At 49.9% G+C, this 21,148-nt stretch overlaps 1 protein-coding gene across 1 annotated transcript in view; it reads right to left on the bottom strand.

The window, feature by feature from the left end:
* Window positions 1-17,342: 17,342 nt before the first annotated feature.
* LOC139230656 (tumor necrosis factor ligand superfamily member 15-like) overlaps window positions 17,343-21,148 on the bottom strand; it is a 28,912-nt gene continuing 25,106 nt past the window's right edge. The window contains exon 4 of the mRNA XM_070862464.1: window positions 17,343-18,031. Coding sequence (XP_070718565.1) covers window positions 17,592-18,031 — 440 coding nt within the window. The 3' untranslated portion in view covers window positions 17,343-17,591. The remainder of the gene's footprint in view (window positions 18,032-21,148) is intronic.

Here is a 21,148-nt window from a genome sequence, read left to right as displayed (position 1 = left end):
ACTAAGACACTCCACGCGAGAGCGCAGACCACCTGAGAGACTGAATCTATAAAGGCAATAAGACCTTGGGGGAGGGTGATGTCATGTATCTTGCATTATTATATATAACTGTATCCTAACATACTATACATGATTGTAACTGGATATGACCTGTAACAATAAGCATACCTTACCACCAGGGGTGCACTTGCAGGAGACACTCCATACCTGTCCCACTGTGGTATATAAAGGGAGGTCTCAGGCAAGTGCAGCACTGGAGAGCTGGAATTAAAGGTGCAGGTCCGGTGTGTCTTGTGTAAGTCAGTACATTAGAGTCAGGACTTAACAGTAACATTAACTGTTTAGTCCATTTCGATGAAGGAACATGGGAACATTATCAACAGGAGGAAGCCATTCAGCCCCTCGAGACTGCTCCACCAGTCAATTAGATCATGGCTGATCTGAAGCTCAACTCCATTTCCCTGCCTTTGCTCCATTTCCCATGATACCCTCACCTAACAAAAATTTATCGACCTCAGTCTTCAAAGCTCCAATTATCTCCCAGTCTTTTGTCTCTCTTTTGGGGGAGAGAGTTCCAGATTTCCACTACCCCATGTGTTGTAAAGTGCTTCCAAAATGGGCAGGATTACAGATAGCAGGAACAGCAACAACTTGTATTTATATAGCACCTTTAACGTAGGAGCGATTATCAAACAAAATTTGACACCGAGCCACATAAGGAGGTATTAGGACAAAAGTCTGGTCAAAGAGGTAGGTTTTAAGGAGCGTCCTAAAGGAGGAGAGAAAGGTAGAGAGGCAGAAAGGTTTATGGAGTTCCAGAGCTTAGGGCCCAGGCAACAGAAGGCACGGCCACCGATGGCGGGGCGATGAAAAACGGGGACTCGAAAGAGGCCAGAATTGGGGGAACTCCGAGATCTCGGGGGTTGTGGGGCTGCAGGAGATTACAGAGATAGGGAGGGGAGAAGCCATGGAGGGATTTGAAACCAAGGATGAGAATTTTAAAATCGAGAATCACGGATGGAGGTGGGGAGCGTAACAAAGAGATGCAGAGAAAGTAAAAGGAACAAAAACGGAATGCGTTAAAGAAGAGTGAGATAGAAAGCGATGTGGGCACTCTAGTTCATACATCCTTAAAGGTACACGAGCAATGCCGTGCAGCGATAGTGTAAGGGGTTCTCAGGGAGTGTTGTTGTGCCTTGGGTGTCTCTCTCTGGGCTTCTGCCCTCACAGCTGATGCCTGGCCTGTGAGGTACCCTGAGTGCTGCAAGAGCACCCCTGGAGAGACTGTGTCCACAGCTTATGAAGGGGGTTTTGAGTCTCGTGCGTCCACACAGCTTATGCCTAGCCTGTGAGGCACCTGTGGGTGTCAAACACTCCTAACCCCTTCTTCCCTAGCCTGTGACACACAGTTGAGCGTTTTCGAGGCGTTCCTAGCTTCCCTTACACGGTTCTGACATAAGACTCACGATCAGGAGATGTAATACAATAGAACTGAGACAAGGTGATTCCAAGAGGAACTTTAGGCTTCCAATTTATTTGGCAAGGTGTAACTCAACAAACAGCAATACACCAACAAAACAATCCCCCTAAATCCCACTAAACGGACACAACGAAAATCTTTACACCAGTTTAGCAGTACAATGCCCAACCTCCCACCTTTCCGAGCCTAACTGAGTTGGGAGTTCCGGGGACCAGAGGTTATACTCACTACTGCGCCTTCTGCAGTCTGGTGGTTTGTTTCTTCTATCTTCGGTGTCTTCGGACACTGGTTTTCCTTCAGTGTCGAGAGGCTTGCTGGTTGTTGGATCACGAGGGCAGGGAACCACCCACACTACGTCAGAAACCCCTTTTTATAGCCAGGTTATCCAGTCTGCCTCTCCTGCTGAAATCGATTCTTCCCATTGGTGGGCTTTGTGATTTTGAAAAATGCAGCAGTTTTAGATTATTGCAGGTTTTTTCCACTGATGTTAACCTACTCAAGGTTTGAGTGGGTGTTGATTGCGTTGGCCTCCTGTAGCCATTGAGTAGGCCCTTGGGTTGTTTTGGGTTCCCTGCTTTCTGAAGGTCTGCATAATTTTCCTCCAATTCAGTTTTTCTGACCTACTCAAGGCTTGAGTAAGTGCTAATTGGGTTGGCCTCCTGTAGCCATTGTGTAGGCCCTTGGTTTGTTTTGGGTTTCCTAGTTTTCTGAAGGTCTGCATAATTTCCTTCCATAGTGTAAACATGGGGAAGACAATAGCCCGATAATGGCTATGAGTCAGTCCCACAGTTTTCGAGCAAGTGCTCTCCCATTGGCTTGAGAGCCCCATGCTTCGGGCTGACTCTGTCCCACCATTGGCCCTCCGGTGTCCTCCCCCGTCCAATCACTGCTCTGCCAAGGTCAAACCGTCTCGGTTTCAATTCACAGCACAGACCGATCCCACAGCCCTTTTTCTTCTGGGTAAAATGAGGGGTTTTTCATCCTCCCCTAGCTGGAGCAAATAAGGTGTTAGGGTGTATTCATCGGACAGTTGAGTACAAGACGAGGAGTACTGTTTTGACCTTGTACAGGACCTTAGTCAGGCCGCACTTGGAATACTGGGTCCAGTTTTAGTCTCCTCTCATGGTGGGTGATATTGAGGCTGTGGAAAGGGTGCAGAAGAGGGCCACGAGAATAATTCCAAGTCTAAAGCATCTTAGTTATCAAGATAGGTTAAAAGAGTTGGGACTCTTTACCTTAGAGCAGCGTAGACTTGGGGGGGGATATGACTGAGGTTTATAAGATAATGAAGGGAATAGATGGTGTTCCAGCTGACCTTTTGTTTCAATTAAATAGGTTAGGCAGGACCAGGGGGCATACATTTATAGGATTAGATCTAGGTTAGATATTCATTTCCCAGAGAATAGTGGACCTCTGGAACAAGCTGCCATTTCATGTGGTGGATACAGACTCACTGAGTTCCTTCAAGCGAGAGCTGGATTGGTGTCTGGCTGTGGCAGAGATCGCTTCTGACAGAAGATAGGTACTACAGGGAATTCCGGGCCAGAGTGATGATCTGGACTAGTTTCGATGGGTCGGAGAGGAATTTCCCAGATTTTGCTCCCCCACAAATTGTCCTGGGCTTTTTATCTGTTTTTGTGCCTCTCCCAGGGGATCACTTGGTTTCGGGTGGGGTGGAGGGTATATATTGTGGTACACAAGGTATCACAATTGTGTGGGACAGGCTGGATGGACCAGAGGGTCTTTGCCTGTCCGTCATTGTTCGTATGTACATCCTCTAACTGTGAAGCGCTTTGGGAAGATTTTCTGTATGAAAGGTGCGGTTACAAATGCAAGTTGTTGTTGTAAAATTGCATTGAGGGAAAACTCGCCAAGTAATGTCAATGGCTCCCCCTAGTGCTCAATCCAGGTCATTACAAAGGGTGGCCAGATCCATCATGAGACTCAATTTTTCCCAAAGCTTTTTTTTGACGTACTTGAAGAGTTACGCCCGTTTTTTGGGGGGCCCAATTACGCCCCAAAATAATGTTTTAAGTTTCCCTGTTTGTTTCCTTCATTTTGACGCCGCCTAACCCGTCCTTTAGTCTTGCGGGTGGAGCCTTGATCTGCGCCAAAAAGATCGGGTTGCCACGGTAACCAGAGACACAATGTGGGCTGAGGCTGGAAAGTGAAACATGCAGGTACAGCAGGCGGTGAAGAAGGCAAATGGTATGTTGGCCTTCATAGCTAAGGGATTTGAGCATAGGAACAGGGAAGTCTTGCTGCAGTTGTACAGGGCCTTGGTGAGGCCCCACCTGGAATATTGTGTTCAGTTTTAGTCTCCTAATCTGAGGAAGGACGTTCTTGCTATTGAGGCAGTGCAGCAAAGGTTTAACAGACTGATTCCTGGGATGACTAGACTGACATATGAGGAAAGACTGGATCAACTGGGCCTTTATACACTGGAGTTTAGAAGGATGAGAGGGGATCTCATAGAAACATATAAGATTCTGACGGGACGGGACAGGTTAGATGCAAGAAGAATGTTCCCGATGTTGGGAAGTCCAGAACCAGGGGACACAGTCGTAGGATCAGGGGCAGGCTGTTTAGGACTGAGATGAGGAGAAACTTCTTCACTCAGAGAGTTGTTAACCTGTGGAATTCCCTGCCGCAGAGAGTTGTTGATGCCAGTTCATTGGATATATTCAAGAGGGAGTTAGATATGGCCCTTACGGCTAAAGGGATCAAGGGGTATGGAGAGAAAGCAGGAAAGGGGTACTGAGGGAATGATCAGCCATGATCTTATTGAATGGCGGTGCAGGCTCGAAGGGCTGAATGGCCTACTCCTGCACCTATTTTCCATGTTTCTATGTTTCTACAGCCAGCTCACAACCTGCACAAGCACATTAAACATTGCAGCAACTTCAAAACACCTTCAAATACATTGCAGCAACTTACCTCCATTAAATTATTAAAGTCTCCCCCTCCACCACTGCCCCTCCCCCGCCCCCTCCCCCCGAAGCCTTGCTTGATGGTTTGCACTGCTCTCTCTGCCTGACCATTGGACGCTGGTTTAAACGGGGCAGATGTGACATGTTTGATCCCGTTACGGGTCATGAATTCTTTGAACTCAGCACTGGTAAACACAGCCCAGGACATTGGGTAGGCCTTGTGTGGCAAACATGGCCCGCAGGCTTTCAGTGGTGGCAGCGGACATGCTAGCCGACATTATCTCACATTCAATCCACTTGGAGTACGCGTCTACAACCACAAGGAACATCTTACCCAAGAACGGGCCTGCATAGTCGATGTGTACCCTAGACCATGGTTTGGAGGGCCAAGATCATAAACTTAGCGGCGCCTCCCTGGGTACATTGCTTAACTGCGAGCATGTGTTACATGTGTGAACGCAGGACTCTAATTTCGCATTGATACCAGGCCACCACTCATGGGATCTGGCTATCATTTTCGGGTGCCTGGGTGGGTACTGTGGAGGTCATTGATGAAGGTGTCTCTGCCCTTCTTGGGGACCACAACTTGATTGCCCCACAGAAAGTAGTCTGCCTGTACAGACATTTCATCTTTGCGCCGCTGGAACGGCTTTATCTCTTCCTGCATTTCCACTGGGACACTGGACTAGCTCCCGTGAAGTACACATCTTTTGACTAGAGATAATAAGGGGTCCTGGCTTGTCCAGCTTTTGATCTGCAGGGTAGTGACGGGTGATTGCTCACTCTCAAATGCTTCCATAACCATGGCTAAATCGGCTGCACCATTTACACCCCCGTAGTGGGCAATGGCAGCCTATTGAGAGCATCGGCGCAGTTTTCTGTGCTTGGCCTGTGGCGGATGGCGTAGTTGTATGCAGACAACGTGAGCGCCCATCTCTGGATGCCGGCCGATGCATTGGTATTTATCCCTTTACTCTCGGAGAACAGGGATATAAGTAGCTTATGGTCAGTTTCCAATTCAAATTTTAGCCCAAATAGGTAATGATGCATTTTTTTTACCCCATAGACACACGCTAACGCTTCTTTCTCAATCATGCTGTAGGCTCTCTCAGTCTTAGACAGACTCCTGGATGCATAAGCAACTGGTTGCAGTTTCCCGAAATCATTAGTTTGTTGCAATACACACCCGACGCCATATGACGATGCATCACATGCTAGTACCAAACGCTTACATGGATCATACAACACAAGCAATTGGTTTGAGCATAACAATTTTCTCGCTTTTACAAAAGCAGTTTCTTGGCTTTTGCCCCAAACCCATTCATCCCCTTTTCGTAGTAAGACATGCAGTGGTTCTAACAGTGTGCTGAGACCCGGTAATAAGTTACCAAAGTAGTTCAGGAGTCCCAGAAACGACAGCAGCTCCGTCACGTTCTGTGGCCTCGGTGCGTTCTCGATTGCCTCTGTCTTATCGTTGGTGAGCCTGATGCCATTCGCCGCAATCCTCCTTCCCAGGAACTCCACTTCAGGCACCAGGAAAACGCACTTCGAGCGTTTTAACCTGAGCCCCTTGCGGTTGAGTCGACTAAGAACCTCCTCCAGGTTCTGCAGATGCTCGACCGTGTTCCGACCTGTGATCAAGATGTCGTCCTGGAAGACCACGGTATGCGGGACAGACTTCAGTAAGCCTTCCATGTTTCTCTGGAATATCGCCGCCGCTGATCGGCTTCCAAACGGGCATCTGTTATAAAAAAAGACCTTTGTGCGTGTTGATGCAGTTGAGGGCCTTCGATGATTCCTCCAGTTCCTGCGTCATGTAGGCTGAAGTCAGATCCAGCTTATTGAATGTCTTTCCTCCCGCCAACGTTGCAAAGAGGTCGTCGGTCTTTGGTAGTGGGTATTGGTCCTGCAGGGAGAAACGATTGATAGTTACTTTGTAATCGCCACAGATTCTGACGGTGCCGTCTCCCTTGAGGACTGGGACAATAGGTCTGGCCCACTCATTGAACTCGATCAGTGAAATGATGCCCTCTCATTGCAGCCTGTCTAGCTCGATCTCTATCTTTTCTCTCATCATGTACGGTACTGCTCTTGCCTTGTGATGGATGGGTCGGGCCCCCGGAATTAGGTGGATCTGCACTTTTGCTCCTTGGAATTTCCCGATGCCTGGCTCGAACAGCGAAGGAAATTTGTTTTAAGACCTGTGCACACGAAGTGTTGTCAGCGGGCGATAGCGCTCGGACGCCGTCCCATTTCCAGCGTATCTTTCCCAGCCAGTTCCTGCCGAGCAGTGTGGGACCATCGCCCGGTACCACCCAGAGTGGTAGCTTGTGCACCGCTCCATCGTAGGAGACCTTTACAGTAGCACTGCCGATTACAGGAATCAGTTATTTCGTGTAAGTTCTTAGTTTCGTGCAAACTGGAGTTAAGACTGGCCTTGAGGTCTTGTTGCACCACAACCTTTCGAAAGTCATTTTGCCCATGATGGACTGGCTCGCGCCTGTGTCCAGCTCCATTGACACCGGGAGTTCATTAAGTTCAACATTCAGCATTATCGGGGGACAATTCGTGGTGAATGTGTGCACCCCATGTACCTCTGCCTCCTCTACCTGAGGCTCTGGTTCATCGTGATCCTCCGTGGATCTGTCCTCCCCTGCAACATGGTGGTTTGCATGTTTAACAGGCTTTGCAAACATACTCTTTGACTCGGCATGAATGGAAATGATGATCACCCCTGCAGCGCCAACAAGGTGTTAATGGCCTTGCATTCATCACCCTTGATGGTGGACTCTGAGACATCTGCGGACGTTCAGCTGCAGGTATGTGTGACCTGCTCTGTACGTTACAATTCAAAAACAACATCACTTTGTTCACAGTACTTGTAGCAGCACTTGTGTGCTGAGAGATTTGCTTCATATTGCCACTGGTGGCAATGAATGCCTGGGCTATCGCTATGGCCTTACTCAAGGTTGGGGTCTCAACAGTCAAAGTTTGCGAGGTATAGTTTCGTGGCCAATGCCAAGTACGAAAAAGTCTCTGAGCATGTGTTCCAAATGTCCTTCAAATTCGCAATGTCCTGCAAGGCGTCTTACCTCAGCGACATAACTCGCCATTTCCTGGCCTTCAGACCTTTTGTAGGTGTAGAACCGGTACCTCGCCATCAGAACGCTTTCCTTCGGGTTCAAATGCTCTCGGACCAGTGTGCACAAATCGTTGTATGAGTTCTCCGTGGATTTCACTGGAGTGAGCAGATTCTTCATGAGTCCGTATGTTGGTGCCCCACAGACGGTGAGGAGGATCGCCCTTCGTTTGGCAGTGCTCTCTTCCCCATCTAGCTTATTGGCCACGATGTATTGGTCGAGTCGATCCACATAAGTTTCCCAATCATCTCCCTCCAAGAATTTCTCTAGGATGCCCACTGTTCTCTGCATCTTTGGGTTCACTATCTGTATCTCGTCGCCAGTTGTAGTGTATTGAGAAAGAGTCAGATTGAACACTGTGAGCTCAAAGTAAAGTGTGACCTTAATCTTTTATTGCAGGTCTCCAGAGTGCCTCTCCAACCTGTGAAGCTTCCTTAAATACCTGTGTTCCCAAGGGATTATGGGATACCTTGGGACTCCAGGGGATGAGCCCTCTGGTGGCTGTACAGAGTAAATACAAGTTTACATATATAACAACAAGCCATAAGTGCGCCACTCGCCATATTGGTGTAGGCAGAAAAAGACATCCATAGACACATAGTGAACAGTGAGGAGGATTGTAACAGACTTCAAGAAGATAGATATGCTGGTGGAATGGGCGGTCACCTAGCAGATGAAATGCAACGCCGGAAAGTGCAAAGCGATAGATTTTGGTAAGAAGAACGAAGAGAGACAATATAAACTAATGGGTAAAATTTTAAAGAAGGTACATGAATAGAGAGATCTGGGGGTATGTGTGCACACATCATTGAAGGTGGCAGGGCAGGTTGAGAGAGCAGTTAAAAACGCAGATGGGAACCTGGGCTTCATAAATAGAGGCATCAAATCGCTGGAGAAGTACCACCAATGATGTCTCCACAAGATCCTGCAAATCCTCTGGGAGGACAGACGCACCAGCGTTAGCGTCCTCGACTGGGCCAATATCCCCAGCATTGAAGCACTGACCACACTCGACCAGCTCCGTTGGGCGGGCCACATTGTCCGTATGCCTAACACAAGACTCCCAAAGCAAGCGCTCTACTCAGAACTCCTACACAGCAAACGAGTCCCAGGTGGGCAGAGGAAATGTTTCAAGGAGACCCTCAAAGCCTCCCTGATAAAATGCAATATCCCCACCAGCACCTGGGAGTCCCTGGCCAAAGACCGCCCTAAGTGGAGGAAGAGCATCCGGGAGTGCGCTGAGCACCTCGAGTCTCATCGGCGAGAGCCTGCAGAAAACAAGCGCAGGCAGCGGAAGGTACGTGCGGCAAACCTATCCCACCCACCCTGTCCTACAACCACTGTCTGTCCCACCTGTGACAGAGATTGTAATTCCCATATTGTACTGTACAGCCACCTGAGAACTCACTTTTAGAGTGGAAGCAAGTCTTCCTCGATTTTGAAGGACTGCCCATGATGACGATAATGAGAGTACAAAAGCCAGGAAGTTATGATGAACCTTAAAGACGTTCGGCCTCAACTGAAGTATTGTGTCCAATTTTGGGCACCGCACTTTAGGAAGGATGTGAAGGCCTTAGAGAGGGTGTAGAAACGATTTACGAGAATGATTCCAGGAATGAGGAATTTTAGGTATGTGGATAGACCGGAGAAGCTAGGGTTGTTCTCCTTGGAGCAGAGAAGATTGAGAAGATTTGATAGAGGTGTTCAACATCATAAGGGGTCTGGACAGAGTAGATAGAGAGAAACTGTTCCCATTGGTGGAAGGGTCGAGACCCAGAGGATACAGATTTAAGGTGATTGGCAGAAAGTCCAAAGATGAGATGAGGAAAAGCTTTTTTATGCAGCGAGTGGTTATGATCTGGAATGCACTGTCTGAAAAGGTGGTGCAGGCAGGTTCAATTGTGGCTTTCAAAAGGGCACTGGATAAGTACCCGAAGGAAAAGAATTTGCAGGGCTACAGGGAAAGGGCGGGGGAGTGGGACTATCTGAAGTGCTCTTGCACAGAGCCGGCACAGGATCGATGGGCCGAATGACCTCATTCTGTGCTGTAATCATTCTATGATTACCATCCGCTCCAGCCTTGCAACATCCCTTTTGTCATTTAATCTCTCCTGCCCTCCACCCTATCACAGACCTTCCCTTTTGTTCTTTCCTCCCCTGCCTCTATACTTACGTCATGTCATGTCACATCACATCAGTAAACAATATCATATTGCCAGAGACATCCAGATACCCGGACACTGGGCCTTTCAAAATGTTATACACTTTGCATGTTTACGTCAAATGAGTTAAGATCAGCCATGTTCTAATTAAATGGTGGAATAGGCTCGAGGGACTGAATGTCCTCCTCCTGTTCCTATGTGGAAAAACCACATCCTTACGATCCATGAGTGTTGAATTGCATCTCGGGGAACCCTGCACCCTGCACCCTGACACCCAACCCCCTCAACCCCCCACATCCCTCAACACCCCCATCCTATCCTCTCCTTCTCACCCCCACCCCGTCCCCTCCCTCTCCCACAATTCTATTCTCCTCTGCCCCTCCCCCACCCCCACCCTATTCTTCTCAACCACACCACACCCCTCATTACCCCTACCCTATCCTCCTCTCCCCCTCCCCTCCCACCATCCTATCACCATCGCTCCATCTACCCCTACCCTATCCTCCTCGCTCCATCACCTCCCTCTCCCCCCACCCTATCCTCCTCGCTCCATCACCTCCCTCTCCCCCCACCCTATCCTCCTCGCTCCATCTCCTTCCACCCTATCCTCCCCTCCCCCACCCTATCCTCCTCGCTCCATCACCTCCCTCTCCCCCACCCTATCCTCCTCCTCCATCACCTCCCTCTCCCCCATCCTATCCCCCCTCCCAATCGCTCCCTCTCCCCACTCTATCCTCTCCATCGCTCTCTCTCCCCCCACCCTATCCCCCCCGCTCCATCGCTCCCTCTCCCCCCCACCCTATCCTCCCCTCCCCATCGCTCCCTCTCTCCCCACTCTATCCCCCCTCCCCATCGTTCCCTCTCCCCCCACCCTATCTTCCCCTCCCCATCGCTCGCTCTCCCCCCACTCTATCCCCGCTCCCCATCGCTCCCACTCCCCCCACCCTATTCCCCCCTCCCCATCGCTCCCTCTCCCCCCACCCTATCCTCTCCTCCCCATCGCTCCCTCTCCCCCCACCCTATCCTCCCCTCCCCATCGCTCTCTCTCCCCCCACCCTATCCCCCCCTCTCCATTGCTCCCTCTCCCCCCACCCTATCTTCCCCTCCCCATCGCTCCCTCTCTCCCCACTCTATCCCCCCTCCCCATCGTTCCCTCTCCCCCCACCCTATCTTCCCCTCCCCATCGCTCCCTCTCTCCCCACTCTATCCCCCCTCCCCATCGCTCCCTCTCCCCCCACCCTATCCTCCCCTCCCCATCGTTCCCTCTCCCCCCACCCTATCCTCCACAACCCCCACTTCTCTCAACAAACCCACCCTATCCTCCCCTTACCATCCGCAACGCCAATGATTCCCGGTCCGGGATTCGGAGTTAAGCTCCGGTGTAGTCAGTTCCAACCTCAGAGGGTCAGCCCTGGAGCAACCTCTCCACACTGCCCCCACCAGTCAGTCTGGGGCCTCTCCAATGAAATGGCAGTGTCTGACTGTGCGTCAGTGCCTGTTGGTAACTGGAGTGAGGTGTGCCCGATAAACACACAAGCTGCTGTGGTAATGTGCGTGCTGCTTTAACTTCAGGCTCGCTTGACAGCCCGTCCCAGCAATACGAGTGCGTGCAATGTAATTGCTACAGTCTGCTCACTCCTGTTCAGAGGACCCCTAGTGTTCAGTTACACAATATGCAAGTACAATCTGTATCAGGTTCAGACTATCAAAATTAAATCTATGTAAAAGCAAGAAAGATTTCTATCGCACCTTTCACAATCACTGCACGTCTCACAGCATTTTACAGCCAATAAGGTACTTTTGGAGCGTAGTCATTGTTGTAATGTGGGAAACACGGCAGCAATTTGCGCACAGCAAGCTCCCACAAACAGCAATGTGATAATGACCAGATAATCTGTTTTTTTTTAATGTTGATTGAGGGATAAATATTAGCCCCAGGGCACTGGGGATAACTCTCCCTGCTCTTTGAAATAGTGCCAAGGGATCTTTTACATCCACCTGAGAGGGCAGATGGGGCCTCGGTTTAACGTCTCATCCAAGAGTCGGCACCCCTGACAGGGCAGCGGAAGTTCCCTCAACACTGCACTGGGAGTGTCAGCCTGGATTTTTTGCACACTTGCCCCTAGAGTAAGACAATTACAGGCAGCAGATTTTCATTCAAGTGGCCAGGACTATAAACTATTAAGCACAAGGCCGTTGGTTTTCCAATTATAATGGCAGCAGGAAGTGTTATTTTATGGGTAAATGTTAAAACTACAAACGGAAATACTGGGTCGGCACGTCAGCCAATCCCAGAGGGGGAAAGGACAGTGTGTGACCCACCGCACCACCCAGTCCCAGAGGGGCAAAGGACAGTGTGTGACCCACTGCACCACCAAGTCCCAGAGGGAGAAAGGACAGTGTGTGACCCACTGCACCACCCAGTCCCAGAGGGGCAAAGGACAGTGTGTGACCCACTGCACCACCAAGTCCCAGAGGGAGAAAGGACAGTGTGTGACCCACTGCACCACCCAGTCCCAGAGGGGCAAAGGACAGTGTGTGACCCACCGCACCACCCAGTCCCAGAGGGGCAAAGGACAGTGTCTGACCCACTGTACCACCCAGTCCCAGAGGGAGAAAGGACAGTGTGTGACCCACTGCACCACCCAGTCCCAGAGGGGCAAAGGACAGTGTCTGACCCACTGTACCACCCAGTCCCAGAGGGAGAAAGGACAGTGTGTGACCCACTGCACCCCCAGTCCCAGAGGGGCAAAGGACAGTGTCTGACCCACTGCACCTCCCAGTCCCAGAGGTAAAGGACAGTGTGTGACCCACTGTACCACCCAGTCCCAGAGGGGGAAAGGACAGTGTGTGACCCACCGCACCACCCAGTCCCAGAGGGGGAAAGGACAGTGTGTGACCCACTGCACCACCCAGTCCCAGAGGGGGAAAGGACAGTGTGTGACCCACTGCACCACCCAGTCCCAGAGGGGGAATGGACAGTGTGTGACCTACTGCACCACCCAGTCCCAGAGGGGGAATGGACAGTGTGTGACCCACTGCACCACCCAGTCCCAGAGGGGGAAAGGACAGTGTGTGACCCACTGCACCACCCAGTCCCAGAGGGGGAACGGACAGTGTGTGACCCACTGTGTACCACCCAGTCCCAGAGGGGGAATGGACAGTGTGTGACCCACTGCACCACCCAGTCCCAGAGGGGGAAAGGACAGTGTGTGACCCACTGCACCACCCAGTCCCAGAGGGGGAAAGGACAGTGTGTGACCCACTGTACCACCCAGTCCCAGAGGGGGAAAGGACAGTGTCTGACCCACTGCACCACCCAGTCCCAGAGGGGCAAAGGACAGAGTCCAGCTCACTTCATGTGCTTTAATATCATTAATAACATGGTTTATGATGTGTCTGTGGCTGTCCAGCAGCCTTTAATTCCAGGTGCAGACTAGATTTTCAAAACAGGATATTAAAAAGTATAAAATACCTAAAACACACACAAGTACAGGAATACCTCATACTGCACACTCTGCTGCATTGCTGACATTTACCTGTATCCCTGCATCGCTCAATACAGAATGAAGAACAGTTTAAAAGTACACACAACAAAAAATAGCACTCAATGTGCACATCGTGTAGCACCATCCTTGGATTGGACTCGTTCTGGTGATTTTATTGGTAGTTCACTGTCTCATTGAAATGTGTAAGATTCTGAGGTGGATTGACAGTGTAGATCTTGAGAGGATGTTTCCACTGGCTGTGGAGTCTAGAACAGGCGGGCACTGTCATAGAGCGCCCCCGAGTGGACTATGGCTCCACCTAGTGGACTACTGATGTACTGCAACTACTGATGTAAATAATAAAGGTTCATGTGGCAAGGTCACATGATGACAGGGTTTTTCTTTTAAGAGCCATCTTGTGCAGAGTGTGCTTATTAGTGATGTCGTAAGAATATATCACAGGCATAGTCTCAGGATAAGGGGTCGGCCACTTAGGACCAATATGAGGAGGAATTTTTTCATTCAGAGTCCTGGAAATCCTCTACCCAGAGGGCTGTGGATGCTCAGTCATTGAGTATATTCAAGGCTGAAATGGATAGATTTTTTGACTCTTGGGGAATCAAGGAATATGGTGATCGGGTGGGAAAGTGGAGTTAAGGTCGAAGATCAGCTATGATCTTATTGAATGGCGGTGCAGGTTCATGGGGCCCATAGGGCCTACTCCTCCTCCTACGTGGCTCACGGTGGTTTATTTGGCATTTAGCTAAGATTTGGGGAGATGGGTGAACAAGCCTCCGGGCTCATTGAGAAGCTAGTGATTGGCCAGTGGTCAATAAAGGGCAACTAGGGGGTTTACAATACAAGACACAACTCATTCACCAGTGGGGGAGGGCAATAGGGATTCAATGATGTCTCTTTGCCTCACTCTCCTCCTTTACATTACTCCTTAAAACCTACATCTTTCACCAAGCTCCTGATGTGGCTTGGCGTCAATGCTTTTGTCTGATTAACACTCCTGTGAAGCACCTTGGGACATTTCACCACGTCAAAGACACTGTGTAAGTGCAAGTCGTCATCATAAAATGCTCAAGTCTTGCTAATATTCTGCAAACTCCAAAGTATAATTTAGTGAAGGCCTCAACTCACTCCAGATTGAATAAGAAGCCACAATAAACGTTGCTCGTTGTCCTGCTATGATGAGCAAACAGCCTCGAGGTGGAGTTGGAGCGATGTATGGCCAGTGTGTTGAGCTGATCTGCCGTGCAATGGAATCACAAAGTGGCTGCTCAGATGGGTGTTTTCATCCGGGAGTGGTTTCTTACAGAGCGTTTGCAGAGTTTGTGAGGAGGAGTTGCGGGATGGGAGCAGCACTTATCACCAGACAGGTAAAAAAAAACATTAAATTCAAGTCCAGTCCAAAATTCGCTACACTGCACCAGTGACCACACTCCAAAAATACTTCATTGGCTGCAAAGTGCTCTGGGACATCCCGAGGATCGTGAAAGGCGCTACATAAATGCAAGTTCTTTTCCGACGTTATCTTCCGGATATAATCAGATTGAAACATCTTTGAAGATCAGAGGAGCGCCACAGACTCCGAAAGCAACGGCGGGGATAGACGCAGGTCAATGTCCTTGATGCGTGAACTGATCCGGAGTGGTGCGTCGCGATTGCGGAGCAGATGTAGTGGGTCTGAGACTGGCCAGCTGCGTGTCCTGTCCAAGAGTCCTGTTTCCCAAGCTCAGCCCAAACGGAGAGGTCAGAGGAAGGTGAGCAAAATCATAGAATGATAACAGCACAGAAGGAGGCCATTCAGCCCATCGTGCCTGTGCCAGCTCTTTGAAAGAGCATTCCAATTTGTCCCACTCCACCGTAGCCCTGCAAAATGCCTTTTCCTTCTCAAGTATTGATCCACTTCCCTTTAGAACGTAGGCGATTTACAATACTATTGAATCTGCTTCCATTGCCTTTTCAGACAGTGTTTTCCAGCTCATAACCACTCGCTGTGCACAAACAATGGTGGTTGGGGGGAGGGGAGGGGGGGCGTGAGGGGCAGGGGGGAGTCTGGAACAAAGGCAGCACAAACTTAAATTTAGAGCTGGACCATTCAGGAGTGATGTCAGGAAGTGTTTCTTCACACAAAGGGTTAGTGGAAAGCCTCCCCACCCCCCAAGACGCTTTTGAGGCTGTGTGGGGGGGGGGGGGGGGGGGGGGGCAATTGAGAATGTAAAAACTGAGATTGCTCGAATTTTTTTGTCGGGTAAGGGTACGAAGGGTTACGGAGCTGAGGCGGGTCAGTAGGAGGTAGGATTTGGATCAGCCAGGATCTGACTGGACGGCGGAAGAGCCTGAAGGACAAGGTTCCCGCTGAGCTGCGCAGCGGTGCGCGAGTCCCGCTCGTCCGGGCCGCTCACCGGCCTCTCAGCGTCAACAACCGCACCTGGGCGAAACTCTGAACGGGCCGCCTGCCTAAAATAAAATGACTGGGGGCGTTGCTCAAGGGGCCGAATGGCCTCCTCCTCTTCCACCCTTTCGGGCAGTGCATTCCAGGAATGTCCAGGCCGTGATTTGCGGCCCACTACGGGCATGTACGCAACAAAGCGCCTGTGTAAAAACCTGGAACATGCGATCTGGCAAATATTTCCTTGACAGACCCAACGCAACCCCGGGAAAAGGGCCTCCATGGGCGTTGAGTCTGGCTATTGGCCCAATTTCTGGTCACCGAGGGCCCGTGACAAAGGAGGGGCGCGGGCGGCTTCTACCAACATCAGAGATTTAAAAATACATTTTTATCAATCATTTAAACATTTTTTTTAAAAACCTGTACAATGAGGTAAGTTTATTTTTAACCCCTTTGAAACATTTTAATTCCTTTTTCCAAAAATTAAATGTTTTTGTTTTCATTATTTAATTAAATGCCATTTTAATTCATTTTAACTATGACACGGTTTGCTTTTATTTATTTGATCTGTAGATGTATTTTTGGCAGCATCCCATTCGTGGCGTGCGTACGGAATCCCCATCGGCATGAATGGGGGAAATCGCCCTCCTTTCATTGGCTGGACCGGCCCATGTGATCCCAGGGGGCGCTCACGAGCCACCTGCTCCCCCGAGATACGTGGGCCTCCAGCCGCGGGTACCCGGAGCGGCCAAGGACCATGAACCTCCGCCACTCCCGGACCACCAGGTACGCGGGCACGGTGTTTGCGGATCGGAAGCGGTTTTCCCCGCGGGAAGCTTCTGATGACATGGCTGTTCTCTCCTCGTCTACCTTCAGTGTCCTCTCCAGTTAGCGACCCTTCCGCCAGTGGAAACCGTTCCCCGCCCCCCCCCCCCTCCCGTCTACTCTTTCAGAAGACCTTCCGAGGGCAGGAAACCTACTCATCTGCTGCGGAAGCCCTCATCCACGCCTCTGTTACCTCCAGACTTGACTACTGCAAAGCACTCCTGGCTGGCCTCCCACATTCTACCCTCCGTACACTAGAGGTGATCCAAAACTCGGCTGCCCGTGTCCTAACTCGCACCAAGTCCCGTTCAGCCATCACCCCTGTGCTCACTGACCTACATTGGCTTCCCTTTGAGCAACGCCTCGATTTCAAACTTCTCATCCTTATTTTCAAATCCCTCCATGGCCTCGCCCCTCCCTATCTCTGTAATCTCCTCCAGCCCCACAACTCCCCCCGAGAGGGCTCCTCTAATTCTGCCCTCCTGAGCATCCCTGATTAATGCTCAACCATCGGTGGCCGTGCCTTCAGCTGCCTGGGCTCCAAGCTCTGGAACTCCCTCCCTAAACCTCTCCGCCTCTCTTTCCTCCTTCAAGACGCTCCTTAAAACCTCTTTGAGTAAGCTTTTGGTCACCTGCCCTAATTTCTACTTAAGTGAGGTGATCGTATTGAAATGTTTAAGATTGAGGGGGCTTGACTGGGTAAATGCAGAGAGGATGTTTCCCCTCGTGGGGAAATCTGGGGCACAGTCTCAGAAGAAGGGGTCGCTCATTTAAAATGGAGATGAGGAGGAATTTCTTCTATCAGAGCTTCATGGATCTTTGGAATTCTCTACCCCAGGGAGCTGTGGAGGCTGGGTCTTTGAATATATTTAAAGGTGGAGATGGACATATTTAAAGAATGATGAGGGAGTGAAGGGTTATGGGGAGCGGGCAGGGAAGCGGAGCTGAGCCCAAGATCAGATCAGTCATGATCTTATTAAATGGCGGAGCAGGCTCGAGGGGCCGAATGGCCGACTCCTGCTCCTATTCCTGATGTTCTTATGTATGTGGCTCGGTGTGAAGTTTGTTGTCGCGTAATCCTCCTGTTAAAGGCGCTACATAAATCGAAGTTGTCGTTGCTGAAATGGGCGAAGATCTGGAATTGTGGTCTCGATCTGCCGCCCGCTCACAGCATGTAGGTGCCGAAGAAGGTCTTCTGCTCCATGTGCTCCACCAGGGCGGCCCGGTTGACGGTGACAAAGAGCCGGTCCCTCTCTCGCAGGGCGAACAGCGCCCCCTGGCTGATGGTGACGTGCCAGTCGCCCCGGCCCCCCTCGCACACCGACTTGGTGGCCGTCAGCAGCGGGGTGGGCTCGGGGTAGGAGTCGGCGGTGCGGTAGACATTGTGGGTCAGCACCCCCCCGCCCCCGGACCCCCCCGGGGGCCGCAGCTCCTCGCACGACGGCAGGTAGAAGGCCACCTGGGAGTAGACGTAATAGAGGCCGCTGCGCGGGATGGTCAGCTGGCCGTCTGCGTAGCCCATGTTGGAGTAGGCCATGCCCCTCTCGCAGTCCCACAGCAGCGCCTGGAACCTCGCCTCACTGCTCGCGTTCGAGCCCCTTAAGCCTGGAACAAGAAGCGGAAATTACCTCAGCGTCGCACTGCTCCTGCTCCACAGTCCCATCTACAAGAGCTAACTTCAGGGACTCTGACTGCGGGGCGTGTTACAACAACAGTGTGCATTTATATAGCGCCTTTAAAGTAGTTACAGCAGGTTACAGCACTTCAGGTGCACATCCAGGTACTTTTTAAATGCTATTAGGGTTTCTGCCTCTACCACCCTTTCAGGCACTGAGTTCCAGACCCCCGCCAGCCTCTGGGTGAAAACATTTCCCCTCAAATCCCCTCCATACCTCCTCCCCACTTACTTGCGGTGGGAGACCTGAGGGTCACCTGCATAGGCGTGCAGGGCCCAGGATAAAAGGCTGCTCACCATGCTGTGTCTCACTCTGGAGTTACGAATAAAGGGCCAAGGTCACTACAGTTTGAGTACAACACATTGCCTCGTGGAGCCATTCATAAGTGCATTACAGACTTAACATAATGTATTTGCTATGGGCCCTGCAGGCTTTATTTGGGCTGTAATGTCTCTTGGCAGCACCTCGTCAGCACAGTCCCATTATATAGCTACTTGTTGTGCCTGCAGTTGCACATTTGTACCACCAGATGGCGCTTTATAAGCTAGACGATTTTCCCAGTATAAGATGCTAACGGTATTACAGCACTCTTCTGTACTCTTTCGACATCGTGACCTTTTACCTACTCCGCTCAGGCCTACAGCTTTATTTAAACTGCTGTAGCTCCTCAGGTACAAATTGTAATTTGAGCCCATGATCAGATCAGCCATGATCTTATTAAATGGCGGAGCAGGCTCGAGGGGCCGAATGGCCTACTCCTGCTTCTATTTCCTATGTTCTAATGTTCCTGGTTCAGTCTCTGCGCTGCTCATTAACAATTCTTCAATTGGGCTGGTAAAGGAGACACACAGTTGCACACCCTGGTCGCACAGTTGCCCGATGCCCTGCAGAGGGCACTGCGCTTTTTGGCTCTCTAATTTACAGCAAGTTCCAGTGAAAACCCGCATAAAGAGTCGATGGGCAAGTGCAAGTTCAACGACCGATTCACCCCAGACAGCAAAATCCTGCTGTACTAGCTCAATGCTGCAGGAGCACGTACCTGCCTTCAGGTGATGTAGAAGCACCATGGGGCTGAAATTGCGGTCGGAGGCTTCTCGCGGGGCAATTGCCTCTGACCTGAAACATTTCCACGAAACTACCTGCTGGTCCTGAAGGAGCGTGAGATTCCGGAGGGGAGGCCTTCTCTTCCCGCGCTGCGAAGCGCACTCCCGTCCTCCAGGTTCCCACGCAGAAGGTGCAGTCATGTGTGACCGCTCAACCAATCAGATACAGTATTCCACAGCTCTCTCATTAATAGCAGAGAACTCCGTATCGACGAGTTCTCATTGCTATTAATGAGAAAAAAAAACAAACACACTAAACGCATAATAAAAAATAAAAAACACACCTCATATAATTAAAATTAAAGTTAATAAATATCTTAGATGAAAAAAAAATTCCGAGTTTTTAAAACGTGTTTTTAATTATGGTTAAAAATAAATGTAACGTAATGGGCAGGATTTAAAAAAAATAATGTGTTTTTTAATTTTATTTTATTATATTTTTGTGTGTTTTTAAACTCTTATCTCTGTAAAAGTAGGCTATGCGCCTGCTTTTATCAGGCGCAAGAGTTTTGAGGACATTTGCTGGGCAAGATATGGGTAAATACCGCAAACCTGCCCGTGCAAATGTCCTCGCTCCCGAGAGGCGGAGGATCTGTCAAGCTCCAGCTCGACAGATCGGAAAAGCCGGTTTTCAGCGCATGTGCATTGTGTGCTGAAAACCGGCTGTTGCGATGCCTTCCCGGGTCCGTAGACACTCCGTACGGACCCGGGGAGACCGGGATATCTGCACTCATACTGTTTTGTAAACTGTTCGGTTTATAAACAGGCACCGTTTATCTTTCCAAACCGAAGACGACAGCCAGGAATATCATCTCATATTTTTCTGCAGTGAGTGCGCTGATGACTGGGGAGAACTATATTTGCTGGGAATGAGAGTCCGCCAATTGAACAGAGGTCTCGGTAGCATAGTGGTTATGTCACGAAACTAGTCAGCCTGAGGCTTGGATTATGATCTGGGGACATGAGTTCAAATCCCCCCACAGCAGCTGGGGAATTTAAATTCAGTTAATTAATTAAATCTGGAATGAAAAACTGCTATCTGTAATGGTGATTGTGAAACTACTGGATTATCACAAAAACCCATCTGGATCACCAATGTGCTTTAGGGAAGGGAATCTGGCTTCCTTACCTGGCCTGGCCTATAGGTGACTCCAGACCTACAACAAAGTGGTTGACTCTTAACTACCACTCAGTTGTAGCAAATCACTACTGTAGCAGCTCACTGATACCTTCTTAAGGGCAGTTAGGGATGGGCAATAAATGCTGGCCTTGAATGAATAGCAGAAAAGGGTCCTGCTCTCTTTGGGATTTTAATGTTTTAGGCACAGTTCCCTCAGCAGACATTTACATTCAGCATTAGTGGCAAGAGGGCACTTCAGGCAGGGTTTTGTGTCAATGCTTTCCTATCCTCAGCAAGTTATTCTTCATTCATGTCTTTCTAGCTCGTTTACTGGCCACCAGGACATCGCTCCCCACTTCAAAAAGCAGCAAAATATCACCAAACCTAAACATATCTTAAAAGAGACCGTGGGTAATTATATCCCTGGCCCATGGTGTAAAACGGGCAATATTGATTCGCCGCCCTTTGTACATCACATACGCTTTCCCCCGTGCATTGACTTCAAATGAAAATCGCTAGCCAGTTTTACACCATCGATTACTGCGTCCAGGAGCAGATCAGCCATGATTTTATTTAATGGCTCCATAACATAACAGGAGCAGGCTCGAGGGGCCGAGTGGCCTACTCCTGCTCCTGTTATGTTCTTATTTTCTCATGTTCTTATGATTAAAGCTAGTTTTACAACAACAAGTTGCATTCATAGAGCACCTTCTTACATTGCAACAGTCACTACAGGGAAATTTTTTTTAAAGTACTCCATTAGCTGTGAAGCACTTTAAGACGTCCGGTGGTCGTGAAAGATGCGAAATAACGCTAAATAATT

The sequence above is a fragment of the Pristiophorus japonicus genome, chromosome 19 (genome assembly GCF_044704955.1).
Source record: "Pristiophorus japonicus isolate sPriJap1 chromosome 19, sPriJap1.hap1, whole genome shotgun sequence".
NCBI lineage: Eukaryota > Metazoa > Chordata > Chondrichthyes > Pristiophoridae > Pristiophorus > Pristiophorus japonicus.
Note: the sequence above shows the minus strand (reverse complement) of the source record. Positions and strands in the feature narration are given on the sequence as shown.